The 22,897-nt window shown below is 45.2% G+C and overlaps 1 protein-coding gene across 1 annotated transcript in view; it reads right to left on the reverse strand.

Moving 5' to 3' along the window:
* Positions 1–3,310, reverse strand: part of GGT1 (gamma-glutamyltransferase 1) — a 30,774-nt gene extending 27,464 nt beyond the window's left edge. Inside the window, exons 1-2 of the mRNA XM_066601937.1 lie at positions 3,144–3,310; positions 1,155–1,285 (exon numbers count right to left, since the gene is read on the reverse strand). Of these exons, the coding sequence (XP_066458034.1) occupies positions 1,155–1,285; positions 3,144–3,310 (298 nt within the window). The remainder of the gene's footprint in view (positions 1–1,154; positions 1,286–3,143) is intronic.
* Positions 3,311–22,897: the final 19,587 nt, after the last annotated feature.

The raw sequence follows: 22,897 nt of genomic DNA on the forward strand, positions 1-22,897 counted from the left end.
ACAAAAATTGCACAATGTCAGTGCAGTTAGACACAACGATTCTCGCTCAAAAGATGGCTTTGAGCGATTTTTGGTCGAGAATTGTTGTGTCTAAATCAGCCTTAATAGGCATTAATTGCTATTAGTACTTTATTAGCTTCATATGCATGCAAGTGAGCTTCTGGGAGCTGTTACAGAACTCAGCAGGTCTGAGCTCTGATATTAGCTCCATTGTTCAACCACGGGCTCCCCATGAAGAATTCAGCACCATGGATAGCAGACACAGTGTCCAGTCCTGCTTAACAGCTGTTCCTAGGGCGGGGCTGAGAGCTGAGAACAGCTGTAACAATGTTATCAGCTGTAATCAGCTCTCCATGGGCAGAACACAGCCTGTGGTTTTGCTTATCAGCTGTTCTGCTGAACAACAGTATACAACCGTCGTTCGGCCGAACAGTGAAAGATGGGCCCATTTAAGGCCTATTTAGACACAACGATTATCGCTCAAAAGCCGTCTTTTGAGCGATAATCGTTGTGTCTAAATGTGCCCATCTTTCAGTGTTTGGCCAAACGTCGGTTTTCAGTTCTGCTTGAAAACAGTTGTTCAGCAGAACAGCTGATAAGCAGGACCGAAGGCTGTGTTCTGCCTGTTGAAAGCTGATTACAGCTGATAACATTGTTACAGCTGTTCTAAACCCGGCTGTCAGGACCGCACACTGTGTCTGCTGTCCATGGTGCTGAATTCTCCATGGGGAGCCCATGGCTGAACAAGGGAGCTAATTTCAGAGCTCAGACATCCTGCTGAGTTCTGTAACAGCTCCGAGAAGCTCATGTGCATGCAAATGAAGCTAATAAACTACTAATAGCAATTAATGCCTATTAGTACTTTATGCAAAACGATTGCTGATCTTTCAATCTTTTGAAAGATATCAATGTTTGTAAATGGGCCTTTAGAGACAACCATTATCGCTCAAAACACAGCTTTTTTGAGCGAATTTTGAGCGATAATCGTTGTGCCTAAATGGGCCTTTACTATGTGAAAAAAAAGAAACCTCACAAATCTGGTATTGCTGCGTTCATAATGACCCATAGAAAAAAGTTAATAGATAATTAAAATACCAGTGTCTGACTAGTTTAAGGCACCTGTCTATTGGCACCATTTTTTTCCCACAGCTCACCTGTTTTAGCATCATATATGGTTAGGATCACACCTCCTCCAATGCCCATACTGTGAGCATTCATAAGACCACCACAGATGAGGGCAGCAATAATAGCATCCACTGCTGAGCCACCTTCTTTAAGAACATCCCTGTAATAGTAGAAGACATGAAATTATGAATGTTACAAACAGTACTGTTACACGAAAATATCCTTTGATGGCAAAAGTATAAACCAATCCCATTTATATATCTGCTGTAAATAAATATAAATGCAATGTTCATAAAAATTGCATACAGCATAAAGGAAGCTATATATAATGTTGATATTATAGCCTGAGATGTTATTGTGAGAACAGTTGCAACTGATACTGACCAATTCTTGTGTAGTCAAGTGACAGAGAGTGACAGAAGAGGCAGACGCCCATGGTTATGTGACATGGCAACAAGAGAGAGAGGAAGCCATCAGGCAGGAGGTATCCACTGAACAAGCCTGCAAGGATTTTGTCCCAGCAATGGTATACCGCTAGCAAGAGCATCCAGTTTACGAGTAGTTAATAAAATTAAATCTTTATTCAAACTAAAACTAACTAATTTTTATTCTAAAAGCAGCACCAGCAAATCCAAGAGTGGAGTCAGTGCCTGCGGAGAGTGGAGTCAGTGCCTGCGGAGAGTGGAGTCAGTGCCTGCGGATGCGCTTTGGACAGAGTCCATGGTTGCAGCTGTCAGGCTGGACACTCTTGCTAATCATGGATATGATAAGGGCTCCTTATTTATTGTAAACAACCATAGTGTAAACTAATGTAGAAAGCACCGCAAATCAGTGACTTTGCACCAATGGGCCACTTTGCATTAATTTTTTACATTAATTGACTGTGAATCAAATCAGTAAAGAACTAATGCTAATGCTTAGACACATATCATAATTCTTTCATTAAAGTGTATACTTGTAATAAAGCATATGCCTACGACCTGAAGGTTGCAAGTTCCATCCCCGGGTGATTCAGGTAGCCGGCTTAAGGTTGACTCAGCCTTCCATCCTTCCGAGGTCGGTAAAATGAGAACCCAGCTTGGTGGGGGGTAATAAGTAATAATTACCTGAAAGCGCTGCGTAATATGTTGGTGTTATACAAATACCAAGGTTTATTTATTTTTATTTTACACCTACAGATGCAACATTTCTTACACGCTGCGGAATAAGTTGGCGCTATACAAATAAAGATTATTATTATTATTATTACACCTTACACTATATATTATACCTGTCCATTGCACCATGGCAAAAAATTGCGCCCTTTCACCGTTCGGTTGCATTACTTTAAATCAGTCTATAATTCCTTTTCTCCATTATATTATTGTGTGTGACCTTTATACTCATAGAACTTAGTCACAATCCCTCTGTAAGGGGAAAAAAAACATGGGTGCATGCGCTAAAACGCTCACTGCTATGGAGCATATTAGCCCATGACCTTTTTTTTTTAATGACTATTTAAACTCTGTGCTATTGCGCAGGAGTTTGAAAAAAAAAAACGGAGGAAAGGTCCTGCCTTATCTTTTTCCGATGTACAAAAACTACGTGTGAGAAAGATAGGGCAAGTCCTATATTTTCTTGCACATAGAATTAACGCGCGGGAATCTCCATAGTGAAAATTTACACCATTGAAATCAATGGCTTTGTTTCGTCCAGTTATGCGGCCATGATTTTCACGGCTGCATAACAGGACTAAAACACGCTCATTTGTATAAGCCCTAAGGTAAAGGAGACTAGCTATGCATTCACTTTGCGACTTGTCCAAATGTCCCAGTTTGCTTGTAGAGCAGATCTGGCACTCTACAGTATGCACTCTAATGATACAGTACCTTAGCATGGCATAACTCTGTATATACACCTACCCAAAGCCTGTGGTCTTGCTCATGTAGCACCTATAGTGTCTCATGTATAGCCATAACTATATTAAAAAAAACCATCATGTGTCTGCTATACTAAATAAATTTTGCAAACAGACTTACCTGCCAATCTCAGAGCATACCCCGGCATCTGCGGCTACAGCTGCTCTTGCATAGACTTGCGAATGAAAAACAGGTTGAGGGCGCAGGCCAAAGAACAATCCCAAGAACAGAGCAAGTGCAAACACTATGGCGGTCAGAAGTCCTATTATCACTACACGCCTCCCCATGGCACTGTGGATTAAAGAAGATACAAGAATGTTGTGGGTTCATAATTAAAAATTTTCTAAATTTACGATTTTACTCCCAGTTCTATATGTACCAAGAACCATTAGTCTTGGCAATGAGCCTCGCTAAGATACAACTGCACACCTGTACTTTACTGCGTTGTACCTTATCTGCTTAATCTTCAGGTATTTGCTTGTGAATCGTATTATAAATCAATGGGAAACAACTTATGTCCATTTTACTAGGAATATACCAGAAGATGTACGGTTAGACGGGCCTGCCTTGTGTTCGTGCTGCAAGAAGAAGCTGCCTGTGCTTGGCATTACTACATGCTGCCAGCATTCTCCTGACTTTTCCAATTGGCTCGGATGGTGCCAGCGCTGCCCGCATAATGTTACATCACAAGAGGCCCACAGACAGGGCACAGCAATCAATCTTACAACAGGCCTGATTCCCAAGCAGTATTAATCTGCAGTCAGTTTTGTTGGTTTTTTAATAACAGAAAATTCCACTACTCTACAAGAAAAATCTGAAACCCATAAATCTTGTTGTTTGTTTGCTAACAAAAGATCAAACGAAGAATTATAGAAAAATCCTTCATGCAAATCATGTAGGCATTTACCAGTAAAGTCACAAAAAGGACACACAGAATTGCACTCTGGCAGAAACATAAATTACATATTACATGGCAGGCATATCAAAGTTATGTGTAATCACTTTTTATGGAAAATTTAAAATTAGTTAGGGTTAAGGCAGAGAAAGGCATAAACAGCATGCCATAATATACATCTGCCATGTTAGCCCATACTATCTGATCAGTTGTACATCTTTGCATACTGTATCTAGATGCCAATACTCCATAACAGCAACTAACTTGAGAAGTGCATTACTGAGCCTGTGGCGCACAGTAGCCAGGTTCCCACATCTGTCATCCCAAACATTCCATATTGGGATTGAGTCCAACTATCATGGCCACAAGCTGTCTCCACACCCATGTATATTGGACATACCAAAAAATAAACTAAATATAAAACCTGAGTGATCCAAATACAAGGTGGAGAAGAGAAAGCGGAAAAAAGAGACAGAAAAAAAGGGGGGAGAATGGTTACGCTAAGCCTTAAGAATAGGTAATATGGGGACTAGAAATGTCATATCTGCCAATACATAAGGTTAGACATGAATATTCTACTGCATCAAAAGTAGAGAATTCCAGGGTTTTCTCAACATATTTCTATGCAAAACAAGCAAGAGGAAAGCATCTGAGCGTTCTAGTCTCTCTGCTATCAACTTCTCTATTCTCATTAAGAGGTGGAATTCAGAAAGCCATCTATATATATATATATATATATATATATATATATATATATATATATATATATATATATATATAAAGACGAAAGCCCTCACTGACTTACTCACTCACTCACTCACTGACTGACTCGCCAAAAGTTCTCCAACTTCCCGATGTCGTAGAAACATGAATTTTGGCGCAAGCATAGATTATCTCCAAAATAGGAAAAGTAATTGGGTCCCAACTCGATTATTCAATTCTAGCACAAAAGAATTAGCATCGAAATTTAACGTACATAATCTAAATCTCTCACTTCCCAATGTCATAGAAACTCAAAATTTGGCAGGAGCATTGATTATGTCATAAATAGGAAAAGTTAATGGGTCCCAACTCCATTATTCAATTCTATGCGCAAAAGAATTAGCATCCAAATTTTACGTACGGAATGTAATTTTCTCACTTTTCAGTGACATAGAAACTTGAAATTTGGCACGAGCATTGATTGTCATAAATAGGAAAAGCTAATGGGTCCCAACTCGATTATCGAATTCTATGCACAAAAAAATTAGCGTCCAAATTTTACATACGGAATGTAATTTTCTCACTTTCAGGTGTCATAGAAACGTGAAATTTGGCACGAGCATTGATTATGTCATAAATAGGAAAAGCTAATGGATCCCAAGTCGATTATTCAATTCTATGCGCAAAAGAATTAGCGTCCAAATTTTACGTACGGAATGTATTTTTCTCACTTTCCAGTGTCATAGAAACGTGAAATTTGACACGAGCATTTATTATGTCATAAATAGGAAAAGCTAATGGGTCCCAACTCCATTATTCAATTCTATGCGCAAAAGAATTAGCGTCCAAATTTTACGTACAGAATCTAATTCTCTCACTTCCCGGTGTCATAGAAACTCTAAATTTGGCAGGAGCATTGATTATGTCATAAATAGGAAAAGCTAATGGGTCCCAACTCGATTATTTAATTCTATGCGCAAAAGAATTAGCATCCAAATTTTACGTACGGAATCTAATTCTCTCACTTCCCGGTGTCATAGAAACTCGAAATTTGGCAGGAGCATTGATTATGTCATAAATAGGAAATGCTAATGGGTCCCAACTCGATTATTCAATTGTATGCACAAAAGAATTAGCGTCCAAATTTTACGTACGGAATGTAATTTTCTCACTTTCCGATGTCATAGAAATGTGAAATTTGGCACGAGCATTGATTATGTCATAAATAGGAAAAGCTAATGGGTCCCAACTCGATTGTTCAATTCTATGCGCAAAAGAATTAGCATTCAAATTTAACGTACGGAATGTAATTTTCTCACTTTTCGGTGTCATAGAAACATGAAATTTGGCACGAGCATTGATTATGTCATAAATAGGAAAAGCTAATAGGTCCCAACTTGATTATTCAATTCTATGCGCAAAAGAATTAGCATCAAAATTGTACGTACGGAATCTAATTCTCTCACTTCTTGGTGTCATAGAAACATGAAATTTGGAACGGGCATTGAATATGTCATAAATAGGAAATGTTAATGGGTCCCACCTCGATTGTTCAATTCTAAGCGTAAAAGAATTAGCGTCCACATTTTACATACGAAATCTAATTCTCTCACTTCCCGATGTCATAGAAATGTGAAATTTGGCACTGGCATTGATTATGTCATAAATAGGAAAAGTTAATGGGTCCCAACTCGATTATTCAATTCTAAGTGCAAAGGAATTAGCGTCCAAATTTTACGTATGGAATCTAATTGTCTCACTTCCTGATGTCATTTTATATAAAGGAAACGTCGCATGGTTACCTCCCCGTGGTGTTTCCCGGGTAACGCAGAGAACTATGCAAAATGGTGAACATATGTTTTTCCGGTATCTCTAAAAGTAACCACGACTTCAGAAGATTTTCCATGTGAACACCAGATAAACACCAGTACCAAATTAACTCGGGCGAAGCCGGGTATATCAGCTAGTTTACATATAAAGAGTACCATGCCTTTCCTCCAATACCATACCAGTTGTGATATTGCAAGTACGTGCCTCAGGATACCCTTTTTACCTTTTGCCAATGAACCCTGCAATATGGAAAGCAGAATGAGTTGAGGGTTGTTAGAGATTTGTGTCCGTGCATATGCATTATAAATACTCAATAGCTGATCCCAAAATAGCCTTATAAATGGGCAACTCCATCAAATGTGGATGGTAGTGCCCCTTTCTATACCACATCTCCAGCAGGTCTCTGACATTCGGGTACATGTAATGCACATCCATTGGACAATAGTAGCATCTGGCCAAGATTTTATACTTTTTCTGCCTGACTTGGGAAGATAAGGAGATGCCATGTGAGAAAAGACACATCTTTGAGAAAGTAACCACCAGCTCGCTTTCCCATTTACAGAAAAAGGAAGGCCTACTGGAGTTACTCAATTAGAGCAGAAAGCTGTACATACACGTTATCTCAGGCATCTTGCTGCCTGAAAGTAGTAACACTATGTGGAAATGAGAAAAAGATGGCATGCTGGTCAAGTGTGAGAATGTGTTCAATACAAACAAGCATAGTTGTTGGTATTCAAGCCAGGAAAGATCAAGCTGGCCTCCCTGAGTCTTTAGGCTGCATTCACACAGGGCGGATTTGCCGCGGTTCTGCCGCAGCAAATCCACCCGCGGCAAAACGGCCCGCGGCCGCTAATCTCGGGATTAGCCAGCCATGTGGACGAGGTTTCTCAGAAACCTTGTCCACACGGGACGGCTAATCCGCAGCGGTAAATACGGTTGAAACCGTGGTTGCGGCCGCCGCAGCCGCGGTTTTCAAAGATCGAGCATGTCTGTTTACTTTCGGTTTTTTGTTTATTTATGTCACGGCCGCGCTCTCCTCTATGGGAGAGCCGGCCGCAACGGAAAAGCATGCGGCCGAGCCGCTTCAAAGCCGCCGCGGCGGTTCTCCCGGCGGAAATCTTGTGGTTTTTGCTGCGGCCAAACCGCGAGATTTCCGACGGGAATCCGCCCTGTGTGAACCCTGTCTTAGGGTGTCTAGGAAGGCATCTTCCCATCTGTCATCACATGCCTAAGCTTTAAAATAGAGGACTTGTGCTGGAGTTAGGCCCCCTATCCACAGCTGTGACGGAATATTGCCAGCGATATTCCGCCGCGGGGGACCAGAGGGGAACGCTGAGAGGTCTCAGCGGTGAGCCTATTGACAGATGCATGCCACCAGACTTGTGTATTTCTGGATTGTCAGCCCTGTATTAGAATGAGTAGCCAGGATTGAATAACAGATTTTGCTTTTAAAATAACACAAGGGCAAGAAGTTAAATAAACATGAAAGTGATTGTGTGTGAAAACTAGGACTCAGTTACCTATTATGCAGTAATGTAAATAATCTCTCCGTCATTGCATATGGTGTAGCCATTGACTGTGGTTTGGGAGGTGTCTGAGTTGTGAAAGAGGCATTGTAATATATAGCATAGACAATAAAAAGTTTATATTGATAGTTACTCTTCTGTATCCTGTAGTTAAACAATGGCAGCTTTCTGTTTCACACAAACCTAACAGTAGTAACATTATAACAAACCTAAAGGGGTCATGTGACACTAGAAAACAGCGTGAGAGAGATTATAGATGTTCCACGAGAAACCATTATTACTGCAAATACGTGATGTTACTAAGAGGTTCACAAAAGGAGCAATAAATCACTGAAAAAAACACCCTAAAAACTAATATTAACAAATAACTATTAATTAGGATTAGAAATACCCAAGCAAACAAACAGATACAATATAAGGCACATATGAGCCATCTAGGGTGCGAATGGGGAATCCGTCCAATATCACTATATGTAGCCAACAGCAAACGCTTTCTACCAGGAGTGGAAAACTGAATCATATCCAGGTGACTAATTCATGACATCACTATGAAAATTTCTAATGATAAAAGGAGTTTTTATTTATATGTAACTAAAACATAAAGGCAACCTATCACCATTTTTACACCCATTAAACCCCCTATACTGTTTAAAAGGCGATTTAAAAAACAAACAAACAAAAAAAAATCGGCATTTATACAGTTACTTTGCTTACCATGCATGATTGTAGTGTCCCTGCGCGGCATACAAATTATGGATGATCGGTATGATGGGCTGAGCGGACCATCTTGAAAGGCCTATGCGCCTCCCTAAACACTGCCCCACTCTGCATAAATCATCACTGCCACCTTCTACATCTTTTGCAAGTGCCATGAGCAACGTGATCGGTGCATGAGCAGTTGATTTCATGAATTTACCCAGTACAAGAAACTCATGAACTGGGCATACGCTGATCACATTATGCACAGCGCATGCACGAGATGTAGACTGCGGCAGCTATGACGTGAGAAGGTGCCACATCACTAGCTAGGGAGCCATTTAGGGAGGTATGCAGGCCTTCTGAGATGGTTCAGGCAGCCAACCACAAATGGTCCAGCATGCCCACCAGACTGGATCCAGCTTAAATTAAGGTTGCATGGACCACAGGGTAGAGGATTGCAAGTACTACCTCTTCACCTCAAAGAGCTACACCCCTTATTCAACATAGGAATTTTAAAAGTCTTTAATCTGATGGGAATAGAACCCGAATGCTACAGAACACGACTTTATACAGATGTAGTAGGGGGTAATTTCATAGTAATATAACAATAGTATACTAAGCCATCAGGTTTTAAAAATGCTGACTTTATGTGTAGATTGCATATAAAACATATATAACATGATATCATCAGGTATGGCAGAATTGCTTGTTAAGTGGGGGAAAGGGAAGGTGTAGAGCAGGGGTCCCCAACTCCAGTCTCAGGGATCACAAACAGGTCATGTTTTCAGGTTATCCCATGGTAAGAACACTTGTGGCAATGTCTGAGGCACTGACAATAATTACATCACCTCTGCAACGCTGAGGAAATCCTGAAAACATGACCTGCTGGCGGTCCCTGAGGACTGGAGTTGGGGAGCACTGGTGTAGAACACCTGGACTGGGGCCCAGGAACCTCAAGCTATAAAGTGCCAACTTTTTGGTTTTCCAGTGAGAAGAGCACAGAATTATCGTTTGGATTTAATGGTTAAAGATTACTAGAATAGCATACTTTCACAGCACTTCCTCCCTTTCCATGGCTCACCTTGTAGTAGTATAGCTCTATATTCTGGGAAGAATGGCACTACCAGTTTTTACTCTACCATGTAAGTGAGATAGTTTTGGGAACCCAGGCTGTGGGCTATATGGATTTCAACCCCCAGGGACATAACTATGGGAAGTTCAGTGGCTGCAGTTGTGCCAGGATCTTGGTGCCTGTGGGGTGAAACAGCCCCTCTATTACACAAGGTACACCAGTACTATAACTGGTATGCAAGAGTTGGGGTACTGCCACAGATTTTGCATTGTGGCTAATGAGCTTCAAGTTACATCTCTGGTGAATCTAGCAATTCTTGGACAGCTCAGATCCATTGTACCAGATACTAGAGATGAGCGAACGTGTTCTTCCGAGCTTGATATTCGTGCGAATATTAGGGTGTTCGGGATGTTCGTTATTCGTAACGAACACCATGCGGTATTCGGGTTACTTTCACTTCCTTCCCTGAGACGTTAGCGTGCTTTTCTGGCCAATTGAAAGACAGGGAAGGCATTACAACTCCCCCCTGTGACGTTCAAGCCCTATACCACCCCCCTGCAGTGAGTAGCTGGGGAGATCAGATGTCACCCGAATATAAAAGTCGGCCCCTCCCGCGGCTCGCCTCAGATGCCTTGTGAGTTAGATGAGGGACAGTGCTGCTGGTACCGGAGCTGCTGTAGGGAGAGAAATAGCAGTTAGTGTAGGCTTCAAGAACCCCAAAGGTCCTTATTAGGGCCAGTAATACCTGTGTGTTGGCTGCTGTTAGCAGTGCCTTTTTTTTTTTTTTTCTCAAAATCGCCTCTGCAGAGCGTTGCACCCGGCATTAGGGACAGAAGTGTTGGATAGGCAGGGAGAGTGTTAGGAGTGAGTGTAGCCTTCAAGAACCTCAACGGTCCTTTCTAGGGCCATATTTAACCGTGTGCAGTACTGTCCAGGCTGCTGTTAGCAGTGCTGCATTTTATTTTTTTTTCAAAATCGCCTCTGCAGAGCATTGCACCCTCCATTGATACTACAGGGAAAGAATTGTGTAGGCAGGGCCACAACACAGTTATTGTTCATTGAATATACGCAGTGGGTCCTTTTGTTGTAAAAAAAGGGAAAAGAAATCTATTTGTCCTGCCTCTGTGCGTCCTAAGGGCTGTGGACACGTGTGAGCTGCGTGTACAACGTTAAAAAATCAGACGCACCCAGCTACGGTTTACTGCTGGCTTCGCCATTTGCTTTCCTTAATTGGGAAAAAAATACCTGCTCTGCCAGAGTTAATAACTCTGCTACCCTCAAGTTCTGTGACACATTAGCAGGGCCACAGCACAGTTATAAAACTTCTCATGTTCAATGAATATACGCAGTGGGTCCTTTTGTTGTAAAAAAAAGGGAAAAGAAATCTATTTGTCCTGCCTCTGTCCGTCCTAAGGGCTGTGGACACGTGTGAGCTGCGTGTACAACGTTAAAAAATCAGACGCACCCAGCTACGGTTTACTGCTGGCTTCGCCATTTGCTTTCCTTAATTGGGAAAAAAAATACCTGCTCTGCCAGAGTTAATAACTCTGCTACCCTCAAGTTCTGTGACACATTAGCAGGGCCACAGCACAGTTATAAAACTTCTCATGTTCATTGAATATATGCAGTGGGTCCTTTTGGTGTAAAAAAAGGGAAAAGAAATCTATTTGTCCTGCCTCTGTCCGTCCTAAGGGCTGTGGACACGTGTGAGCTGCGTGTACAACGTTAAAAAATCAGACGCACCCAGCTACGGTTTACTGCTGGCTTCGCCATTTGCTTTCCTTAATTGGGAAAAAAAATACCTGCTCTGCCAGAGTTAATAACTCTGCTACCCTCAAGTTCTGTGACACATTAGCAGGGCCACAGCACAGTTATAAAACTTCTCATGTTCATTGAATATACGCAGTGGGTCCTTTTGGTGTAAAAAAAGGGAAAAGAAATCTATTTGTCCTGCCTCTGTCCGTCCTAAGGGCTGTGGACACGTGTGAGCTGCGTGTACAACGTTAAAAAATCAGACGCACCCAGCTACGGTTTACTGCTGGCTTCGCCATTTGCTTTCCTTAATTGGGAAAAAAATACCTGCTCTGCCAGAGTTAATAACTCTGCTACTCTCAAGTTCTGTGACACATCAGCAGGGCCACAGCACAGTTATTAAACTTAGATTATTCATTCACTAGAGGCAGTGGGGCGTTTCGTTTTCAAAAAAGGGAAAAAATTATATTTGGCCTGCAGTCTTGCGCCAATTTATTTCCTGCCTGTGAAATCAAATCACTGGTAATACAGCATGCTGAGTGGTAGGGGTAGGCCTAGAGGACGTGGACGCGGCCGAGGACGCGGAGGGCCAAGTCAGGGTAAGGGCACAGGCCGAACTCCTGTTCTAGGTGTATCGCAGCCGTCTGCTGCGCGATTAGTAGACAGGCACGTTTCTGGCGTCCCGACAGTCATCGCACAATTCATGGGTCCACGCGGGAGACGGTTATTAGAAAATGAGCAGTGTGAGCAGGTCCTGTCGTGGATGGCAGAAAGTGCTTCGAGCAACCTATCGTCCAGCCACAGTTCTGCGCCGTCCACTGCTGCAAATCCGAATCCTCTGTCTGCTGCTCCTCCTTCCTCCCAGCCTCCTCACTCCACTACAATGACACATGCTCAGGAGCGGGAACACTCCCAGGAACTGTTCTCGGGCCCCTGCTCAGATTGGGCAGCAGTGGTTCCTCTCCCACCAGAGGAGTTTATCGTCACTGATGCCCAACCATTCGAAAGTTCCCGGGGTCCGGGGGAAGAGGCTGGGGACTTCCGCCAACTGTCTCAAGAACTTTCTGTGGGTGAGGAGGACGATGACGATGAGACACAGTTGTCTTGCAGTGAGGCAGTAGTAAGGGCAGTAAGTCCGAGGGAGCAGCGCTAAGAGGATTCGGAGGAAGAGCAGCAGGACGATGAGGTGACTGACCCCACCTGGTGTGCAACGCCTACACAGGACAGGTCTTCAGAGGGGGAGGCACGGGCAGCAGCAGGGCAGGTTGCAAGAGGCAGTGCGGTGGCCAGAGGTAGAGGCAGGGCCAGACCGAATAATCCACCAACTGTTTCCCAAAGCGCCCCCTCGCGCCATGCCACCCTGCAGAGGCCGAGGTGCTCTAAGGTCTGGCAGTTTTTCACAGAGACGCCTGACGACCGACGAACAGTGGTGTGCAACCTTTGTCGCGCAAAGCTCAGCCGGGGAGCCAACACCAACAGCCTCACCACCACCAGCATGCGCAGACATATGATGGCCAAGCACCCCACAAGGTGGGACGAAGGCCGTTCACCGCCTCCGGTTTGCACCCCTGCCTCTCCCCCTGTGCCCCAACCTGCCACTGAGATCCAACCACCCTCTCAGGACACGGGCACTACCGCCTCATGGCCTGCACCCACACCCTCACCTCCGCTGTCCTCGGCCCCATCCACCAGTGTAGTTCAGCGCACCGTCCAGCCGTCGCTTGCGCAACTGTTGGAGCGCAAGCGCAAGTACGCCGCCACGCACCCGCACGCTCAAACGTTAACCATCCGCATAGCAAAATTCATCAGCCTTGAGATGCTGCCGTATAGGGTTGTGGAAACGGAGTCCTTCAAAAGTTTCATGGAGGCGGCGGCCCCGCGCTACTCAGTTCCCAGTCGCCACTACTTTTCCCGATGTGCCGTCCCAGCCCTGCACGACCACGTCTCCCGCAACATTGTACACGCCCTCACCAACGCGGTTAGTGGCAAGGTCCACTTAACTACGGACACGTGGACAAGCACAGGCGGCCAGGGCCACTACATCTCCCTGACGGCACATTGGGTGAATTTAGTGGAGGCTGGGACAGAGTCAGAGCCTGGGACCGCTCACGTCCTACCCACCCCCAGAATTACGGGCCACAGCTCGGTGGTGGTATCTGCGGAGGTGTATGCTTCCTCCACTAAAGCACCCTCCTCCTCCTCCTCCTCCTCCTCCTCCGCAACCTCTGTCTCGCAATCAAGATGTGTTAGCAGCAGCATGTCGCCAGCAGTCGGTGTCGCGCGGTGTGGCAGCACAGCGGTGGGCAAGCGTCAGCAGGCCGTGCTGAAACTACTCAGCTTAGGAGATAAGAGGCACACGGCCCACGAACTGCTGCAGGGTCTGACACAGCAGACCGACCGCTGGCTTGCGCCGCTGAGCCTCCAACCGGGCATGGTCGTGTGTGACAACGGCCGTAACCTGGTGGCGGCTCTGCAGCTCGGCAGCCTCACGCACGTGCCATGCCTGGCCCACGTCTTTAATTTGGTGGTTCAGCGCTTTCTGAAAAGCTACCCACGCTTGTCAGACCTGCTCGTAAAGGCGCGCCGGCTCTGCGCACATTTCCGCAAGTCCCACACGGACGCTGCCACCCTGCGCACCCTGCAACATCGCTTTAAGCTGCCAGTGCACCGACTGCTGTGCGACGTGCCCACACGGTGGAACTCTACGCTCCACATGTTGGCCAGGCTCTATGAACAGCGTAGAGCTATAGTCGAATACCAACTCCAACATGGGCGGCGCAGTGGGAGTCAGCCTCCTCAATTCTTTTCAGAAGAGTGGGCCTGGTTGGCAGACATCTGCCATGTCCTTGGTAATTTTGAGGAGTCTACCCAGGTGGTGAGCGGCGATGCTGCAATCATTAGCGTCACCATTCCTCTGCTATGCATCTTGAGAAATTCCCTGCAAAGCATAAAGGCAGCTGCTTTGCGCTCGGAAACGGGGGCGGGGGAAGACAGTATGCCGCTGGATAGTCAGGGCACCCTCCTTTCTATTTCTCAGCGCGTACAGGAGGAGGAGGAGGAGCATGAGGAGGATGAGGAGGAGGGGGAAGAGACAGCTTGGCCCGCTGCTGACGGTACACCGGCTGATTGCCTGTCATCCTTTCAGCGTGTATGGCCTGAGGAGGAGGAGGAGGATCCTGCAAGTGATCTTCCTAGTGAAGACAGCCATGTGTTGCGTACAGGTACCCTGGCACACATGGCTGACTTCATGTTAGGATGCCTTTCTCGTGACCCTCGCGTTGCACGCATTCTGGCCACAACGGATTACTGGGTGTACACACTGCTCGACCCACGCTATAAGGAGAACCTGCCCACTCTCATTCCCGAAGAGGAAAGGGGTTCGAGAGTGTTGCTATACCACAGGACCCTTGCGGACAAGCTGATGGTAAAATTCCCAGCCGACAGCGCTAGTGGCAGAAGGCGCAGTACCGAGGGCAAGGTAGCAGGGGAGGTGCGGAGATCGAGCAGCATGTACATCCCAGGCAGTGCAACAGTCTTTAAGGGCCTGGCCAGCTTTATGGCTCCCCACCAAGACTGTGTCACCGCTCCCCAGTCAAGGCTGAGTCGGCGGGAGCACTGTAAAAGGATGGTGAGGGAGTACGTAGCCGATCGCACGACCGTCCTCCGCGACGCCTCTGCCACCTACAACTACTGGGTGTCGAAGCTGGACACGTGGCCTGAACTAGCGCTGTATGCCCTGGAGGTGCTTGCTTGTCCTGCGGCTAGCGTCTTGTCGGAAAGGGTGTTTAGTGCGGCTGGGGGAATCATCACAGATAAGCGTACCCGCTTGTCAACCGACAGTGCCGACAGGCTTACACTCATAAAGATGAACAAAGCCTGGATTTCCCCAGACTTCTCTTCTCCACCAGCGGACAGCAAGGATACGTAAGCAATACGTAGGCTGCACCCGCGGATGGAAGCTACGTTCTCTCTCACCATCCAAAACGGGGACATTTCTGCTTCATCAATCTGTGTCTAATATTCCTCCTCCTCCTCCGGCTCCTCCTCCTGAAACCTCACGTAATCACGCTGAACGGGCAATTTTTCTTAGGGCCACAAGGCTCACTCAAATAATTTTTCTGAACAATTTTTAAAAGTTTCAATGCGCTTAAAAGCGTTGGAACTTTAACTTGAACCAATTTTTCGTTAAACTGGGCTGCCTCCAGGCCTAGTTACCACTTAAGCCACATTAACCAAAGCGATTAATGGGTTTCACCTGCCCTCTTGGCTGGCCATGGCCAATTTTTTGGGTGTACATTAGTACTGTTGATACAGCAATTTTTGTGGGCCCTCGCCTACAGTGTAATCAAATGAATTTTTAGCCCACCTGCATTACAGCTGATGTTACATCCGCTGTGTTGGGCAATGCAATGGGATATTTTTGTGTATCGCCGGTGGGTTCCAGGGAGCCACCCATGCTGTAGGTGCACAGGGAGTTGTAAATGCATCTGTTTCCACTTGTAAAGAACCCCAGTCAGACTGGGGCATGCAGTGTGGGCCGAAGCCCACCTGCATTAAGCACGACATTACTACCTCAGCTGTGTTGGGCAATGCAATGGGATATTTTTATGTACCGCCGGTGGCTTCCTGGCACCCATCCATGCTGTGGGTCCACAGGGAGTTGTAAATGCATCTGTTTCCACTTGTAAAGAACCCCAGTCTGACTGGGGCATGCAGTGTGGGCCGAAGCCCACCTGCATTAAGCACGACATTACTACCTCAGCTGTGTTGGGCAATGCAATGGGATATTTTTATGTACCGCCGGTGGGTTCCAGGGAGCCACCCATGCTGTCGGTCCACAGGGACTTCACAATAGGGGGTTGTACCTGCCTGTGTCTATGAATTAAAAAGCCCGGTCTGACTGGGGCATGCAGACACCTTGACAGAATGAATAGTGTGTGGCACATAGGTTCCCCATTGCTATGCCCACGTGTGCAGCTCCTGATGGCGGTGGCACAGGATTATATTTCTCATTGCTTCTGTACAGCATTGTGGGCTATCGCCCCGCCCCTTTTAAAGAGGGTCGCTGCCTAGCCGTGCCAACCCTCTGCAGTGTGTGCCTGCGGTTCCTCCTCATGGCAGACGCACTTATAAATAGACATGAGTGTGGCGTGGCATTAGGGCAGCTGAAGGCTGCGCAGGGACAACTTGGTGTGCGCTGTGGACACTGGGTCGTGCGGGGGGATTGGTCAGCATGTAACCCAGGAGAAGTGGCAGCGGAGTGTCATGCAGGCAGTGATTGTGCTTTGTTGGAGGTAGTGTGGTGCTTAGCTAAGGTATGCATTGCTAATGAGGGCTTTTCAGAAGTAAAAGTTGTTGGGAGGGGGGGGGGGGCCACTCTTGCCGGTATTGTGGCTTAATAGTGGGACCTGTGAACTTGAGATGCAGCCCAACATGTAGCCCCTCGCCTGCCCTATCCGTTGCTGTGTCATTCCCATCACTTTCTTGAATTGCCCAGATTTTCACACATGAAAACCTTAGCGAGCATCGGCGATATACAAAAATGCTCGGGTCGCCCATTGACTTCAATGGGGTTCGTTATTCGAAACGAACCCTCGAACATCGCGGGAAGTTCGTTTCGAATAACGAACACCCGAGCATTTTGGTGCTCGCTCATCTTTACCAGATACCATTGAATCCCACCTGTCATTATAAGCATTCCAAACACAAGCAGAGCACAGTTAATTAATTACATTTTTGAAGGTTGGATACAAATATGTAATAAGGCTCATGTAAAACAACAAAGCATAAAACTGGAGAGAAAGATTTGCAAATCAGCCTCCTGAGAGTTCTATAGCTGTTCATAAAATAATTCACACACCGACTGCCAACATGCATAATAATGAAAATGAGACAAATGCCAAGAATCATTATCTTACACATATAAAAATACAAATCTGCCAGCTGTTTTCATGTGTCAGCTTAATACACAGACCAATAAAAAACCAAAGAGCATGATGTATACATTCAGTGCAAAGCTTAAAGGGAATCTGTCACCATATTTTGCAGTCCTCGCTGAGAGCTCCATAATGTAGAGCCTGTCACACTGATTACAGTGATATGTCTGCTGTATGTATATGTGCAGTAGTTTGGGAGAAACTCACATTTTATTAGTAGCAGCCAGACACAGAACTAGTCCTGCCTATTCATGAGCTAGAAACTAGTCACTCCCACCCCGTCCTCCAGCCAATGACTGACAGCTCTCCAACTATATACAGTAATAGGGCTTATTCAGACGAACGTATATCGGTCGGGTTTTCACACCCGACCGATATACGCTGCCCCTCTTTGCAAGGCGAGGAGGCGGGATGGGCCTGGGACAAGGGTGGGGCTAAGTCCCGCCCCTGTCCCGCCCCTCCCACTGCAAACAGTGGTGAGGGGCGGAGAGGGGGCGGGAGCTCAATGCATTAGCTCCCATCCCATCCCACCTCCTCCCCTTGCAGAGAGGGTCAGCATAAATCGGTTCAGCGTGAAAACCCGACAGATATACGCTCATCTGAATAAGCCCTCAGGCAGATAGCTGGAGAGCAGGGTGGGTGTGGCTAGCTGCAGCTCATGAATATCCATGACTACTTCCTGTAGTCCTCTATGTATTTGCTGCTACTGATAAAATGTAATTTTCTCCAAAACTACTGCACAGATCCACACAGCAGACATATGACTGTAATCAGTGTGACAGGCCCTACATTGTGCTGCCCTCAGAGGGGTGCAAAATATGGAGTCTATTTTAAAGGGGATGACCAAAATATATTGTTTATACTTAAATGCTGCCCATAATTATATACCTTTTTTTATTTACACTCAATAAAATGTTTTTATTTCCCCAGATATTCCAGAAATAAAGACACTGGGATGCTGCCAGTTGGGGAGATAGTATAGGGGGCAAGAAGAGGAGTGCAAATGTAGCTCTATCCTTGCTTTTAGAGCTCCCAGCAGTTAGAGAATAAGGTTTGATTCTGCAGCTGCAAGTGCTATGGAAGCGGGACGTCTCGCTCTGTCTAATGAGCTGCACTACAGCTCTGATTGACAGCTGTAGCAGCCAACCAGGAGATCTCGACAACTGGCAACCACTGGTGACTACCACGAGTCATTTATAATTCTGGCATCCAAAAATTACAACTTTAGAGCACGCACCAAAATTGCAGCTTTTTGGACATTTTCACCGCTCCCTACCACTGTTTTATAAAGTGGGCAGGGCCCTGCTTTAGGGGTCAGGGCCATGAGGGACCTGCCACATTTACTGGAATCCACACTAGAAACTGGTGTAGATTATAACAAAAACTACTCCAGCTCAGAACTAGTGTAGGTTTTCACCTGGCGCATGACAGCTGAGGACCCGACCTGCTCCTGCTTGATTGCAGGGGCAGAGGCTTTAATGCCGCGCCATACTTCTGCTATCAGTTTGGATTAAAACCCAGGACTAAGCGCCGTATATGTACGCACTTGGTCCTGAAGGGGTTAAAGTCATATTATTGTACTTTCTAATGCTCTTAATGTGCATTTTTCTACAAAACTGCAGAACACATGGATCAAATGTGCACATCTTCTATGTAATGCTGTAAAATCTGCATATAAAGCTATGGCAGGAAGAACGAGTGGGTGGCAGTGCCATCTGTTCTACTAGCGTGAGCAGTGACAGCTCCCCTAATTTCTCCCTCTCTCTAGCTAGTCCTCTGTTTAGATCCCATAAAATAAAGATAAATTAAAATAACAATATAATAACGTAAATGTTATTGGGAACTGAATGCAACAACTATGATGCTGCCAGACGCGTGGCAGGAGTCGCAACACGTTTCTGGCGTAAATTATACATAAATGTGTTGGTCCGCATGGCAAAGCCCCTTCCCTAGAAGCTGTGCCCATTTTTCAGGAAAATGGGGAGGACAGAGTAAAAATCTAAAAATTTGCACAAGAGGAACCTGCACAAAAATGTGCAACTTTTTTATGCTGGAATTCAGTCGTAAAAGATACTATAAATGTCCTGTTGATGTCAGTTAGCGCTCTTTCACACGTGTGCTTGTGCACGCAAAATCTGCGTGTGCTGAACACAGAATAGAGCCCATTGGATTTCAGTGGGTTTGTTCTCATATGCACATTTGCGTGCGCAAAACATAGGAGCTGCTCCATTTTCCTACATATGGCATGTTCGAAAATGCGCAAGGGGAAGGATGTGACACTATGCAAAATGCAGCAAATAGTAGACAGCTGGACCTTATTAGGCTTGAGTAGCCATTAAATTCCCTTGACAGTGCGTATCATGTGCACGTGTGAACTGACCATACGCGTGCAAAAATTGCAGTAATGTGGGCAGACATGTCTGTGACACCCTGATTATGGTCCTCTCCAAACCTTGTTCAAGAGCAAATATGCTGTGGGGAGCATATTTGCGCATATACTCGTGTGAAAAAGCCCTAACCCAGATTTTCAGTGAGATTGTAAGTGCTCTTTCACATGGACATATGCAATTTTGCATTTTTTGAAAAAGAGACCGATTGCACTGCGTGTGTATGTGCAAGTTGCATTCGTTGTTCATGCATATGTTTGTATGCTATCCATTTTTTAGAAACGCAAAGAGAACCCAAAAGAAGGCCTGCTTGATGCTGCTTTTTTGTTTCCACTGACCTGTTGCAAGATGTGCAAAAAAATGCAGTGCACATGAATGCAGCATCAGTGTTCCCGGAGATTTTTTTTATGTTTCCATACATTTTCATGTGTATTGTATTCCGCTCCTCCCTTTTATTAATTTAGTTGTTCTCCTTTGAACCCACTCAATGTCGTTCTTGAGTACCGCTGCCCAAAGCTATACACAATATTCCATGTGTGGTCTGACGAATGATTTGTAAAGAGGAAGAACAAGCTGCATTGTTCTCGGCTGCCAGCAGAATACAATGTAATTTCTGACTCTGAAGAGCACAGCATGCGGTCTGTTGAGAGACACTTTATCTCTCTGAGGCTGAAAAATGGATTTTAAGTTCATCTTAAAATTATCGTTCAGACGAAAAGTGCACGATGTACGCATTTACACGTAACGATTATTGCTCATTTGTGGTTGTTTGAACGAATTTTGAGCGATCGTTGCATGTAAATGGGCCTTAAGACTTAGTTACATGGAGCGATGATTGCTCAAAGATCGCTCAAACGACAGTTTGAATGACAGCTTTGAGCGATCATTTTGCTTAAACTATTAAGTAGCTACTCAGCTACTTAAGAGCAATTAAGTGTGCAAATGAAGCCTTCGCTGAAAGCAGTTAAAGGGGTTGTCCCGCGGCAGCAAGTGGGTCTATACACTTCTGTATGGCCATAATAATGCACTTTGTAATGTACATTGTGCATTAATTATGAGCCATACAGAAGTTATAAAAAGTTTTATACTTACCTGCTCCGTTGCTGGCGTCCTCGTTCCCATGGAGCCGACTAATTTTCGCCCTCCGATGGCCAAATTAGCCGCGCTTGCGCAGTCCGGGTCTTCTGCAGTCTTCTATGGGGCCGCTCGTGTAGAATGCCGGCTCCGTGTAGCTCCGCCCCGTCACGTGCCGATTCCAGCCAATCAGGAGGCTGGAATCGGCAATGGACCGCACAGAAGCCCTGCGGTCCACGGAGACAGAGGATCCCGGCGGCCATCTTCAGCAGGTAAGTATGAAGACGCCGGACCGCCGGGATTCAGGTAAGCGCTGTGCGGGTTGTTTTTTTAACCCCTGCATCGGGGTTGTCTCGCGCCGAACGGGGGGGGGGGGGGGGGGGTTAAAAAAAAAAAAAAAACCGTTTCGGCGCGGGACAACCCCTTTAATAGCCCCACGGGTCTTATCTGTATTCAGATCCTTTGTTCTCCAGCGGGAAACAATGCTATCAGCACTACCCGTGGAGAACTGCTGATAAGGCTGATTGACGATTTTTAGGTTGGACTGAATTTAACGATCAACTAGCACTGCACGAAAAGTGCACGATGGCCGCATGTTTAGACGCAACGATTATTGCTCAAACGATCGCTTTTTAGTGATTTTTGAGCGATCATCGCTCTGTGTAAGTGGGCCTTTACTGGCCGGTAGATTCAAGCTTCACTTTTTGACCCCTTTTTGAATTCTGGCAGCACATTAGCTATGTGTCAATCCAGTGGAACAGACCTAATCATTTCTATTGAAATTAAGGATTAAAGAACCAGGGATCCTGGGCGTTGCTGATACAAAAGGAAGGAATGCTCCAAACTTCTTTTTATTTGAGATTAATTACACATTTCGGCACCAAGCAGGCACTTTAATCAGATTACTTTATCAGGTAGTAATCTGATAAAGGCATTCATTTAGAACAGAAACATGTAATTGACTCTGCGAATAAACAGAGGTTTCTTCTTTACCTCTCTCAACCATTTCTTCCTTCTGTATCAGCAGCACCCAGGATCCTTAATGGTTTAACCCCTAATTCTTCTAGTTCTAGCAATACCTGATCTTCCTCAACTCACATACAATGAGCTGCGATTTCAGAAATACTATAGATTCATAAATTATCATTAATCATCATGATTAAGCATTATGTAGAGTCACAGTTTTCTCCCTATACACAAGGGTAGAGAGCGGTGAGTCTACATGATGCTGATGAGAAGTGGTACAGCCCGCCTCTGACTTGGAGCTCAGTTCTAAGTCAAACTTCAAAATATGTTTATTCTGAAACACTGCAGGGTTTCAGAGTAATACATACACAAGGACACTATTCATACCAGCCTTGTGTTCATGCTACCGTGGTTCGGACAGCATGAACCCAGTGACAGATTCCCCTTAAAGCCTATGGCTCAGTCCAGGGCTCCGTCTGAGCATCCTTTTTTGGCGATTCAGACGGAACCCCAAGATGGAAAGCCACAGTGTTATAAATTCTGTTTGAAAGACGCCAAGTTGTAGCCATAACCACACAAAAAGTGCACTGGGAAAACCACATTAATTTTTGCCATGGGTTTCAATGTGCTTATGGTTTTTTACCATGGCAGCATTGGAAACCATTGGAAATCACAACAAAACCAAGTAACGTGCATGGATCTCCAGTGCAGTGCAATGCACTTTAACTGCACCATACGAGTACAGCCTAGGAAACACTAGCAATAACTCGGGTTACAGACAGCAAGAAAAAGACGACCAGTGTCTCTTTGAACTAAAAAAAATGCAATTCAAGCTTTATAACAACTCCATAAGATCCATACCAGAAGAGAAGACTGCTTACATGTTTCAGGCGTCTGTTACATCTCTGACTAAGGACTTTTTTCAGATGGGTATCTAGTGACAGTGTGCAGGTTTTGGCATGTAATACGCTTTACCAATCTGCCATATGCTTACATGTTGCTGCTCACATATAGTGCGCAAAATGCACGATCACA

This window comes from Eleutherodactylus coqui, chromosome 5 (assembly GCF_035609145.1).
Source record: "Eleutherodactylus coqui strain aEleCoq1 chromosome 5, aEleCoq1.hap1, whole genome shotgun sequence".
NCBI classification, from domain to species: domain Eukaryota; kingdom Metazoa; phylum Chordata; class Amphibia; order Anura; family Eleutherodactylidae; genus Eleutherodactylus; species Eleutherodactylus coqui.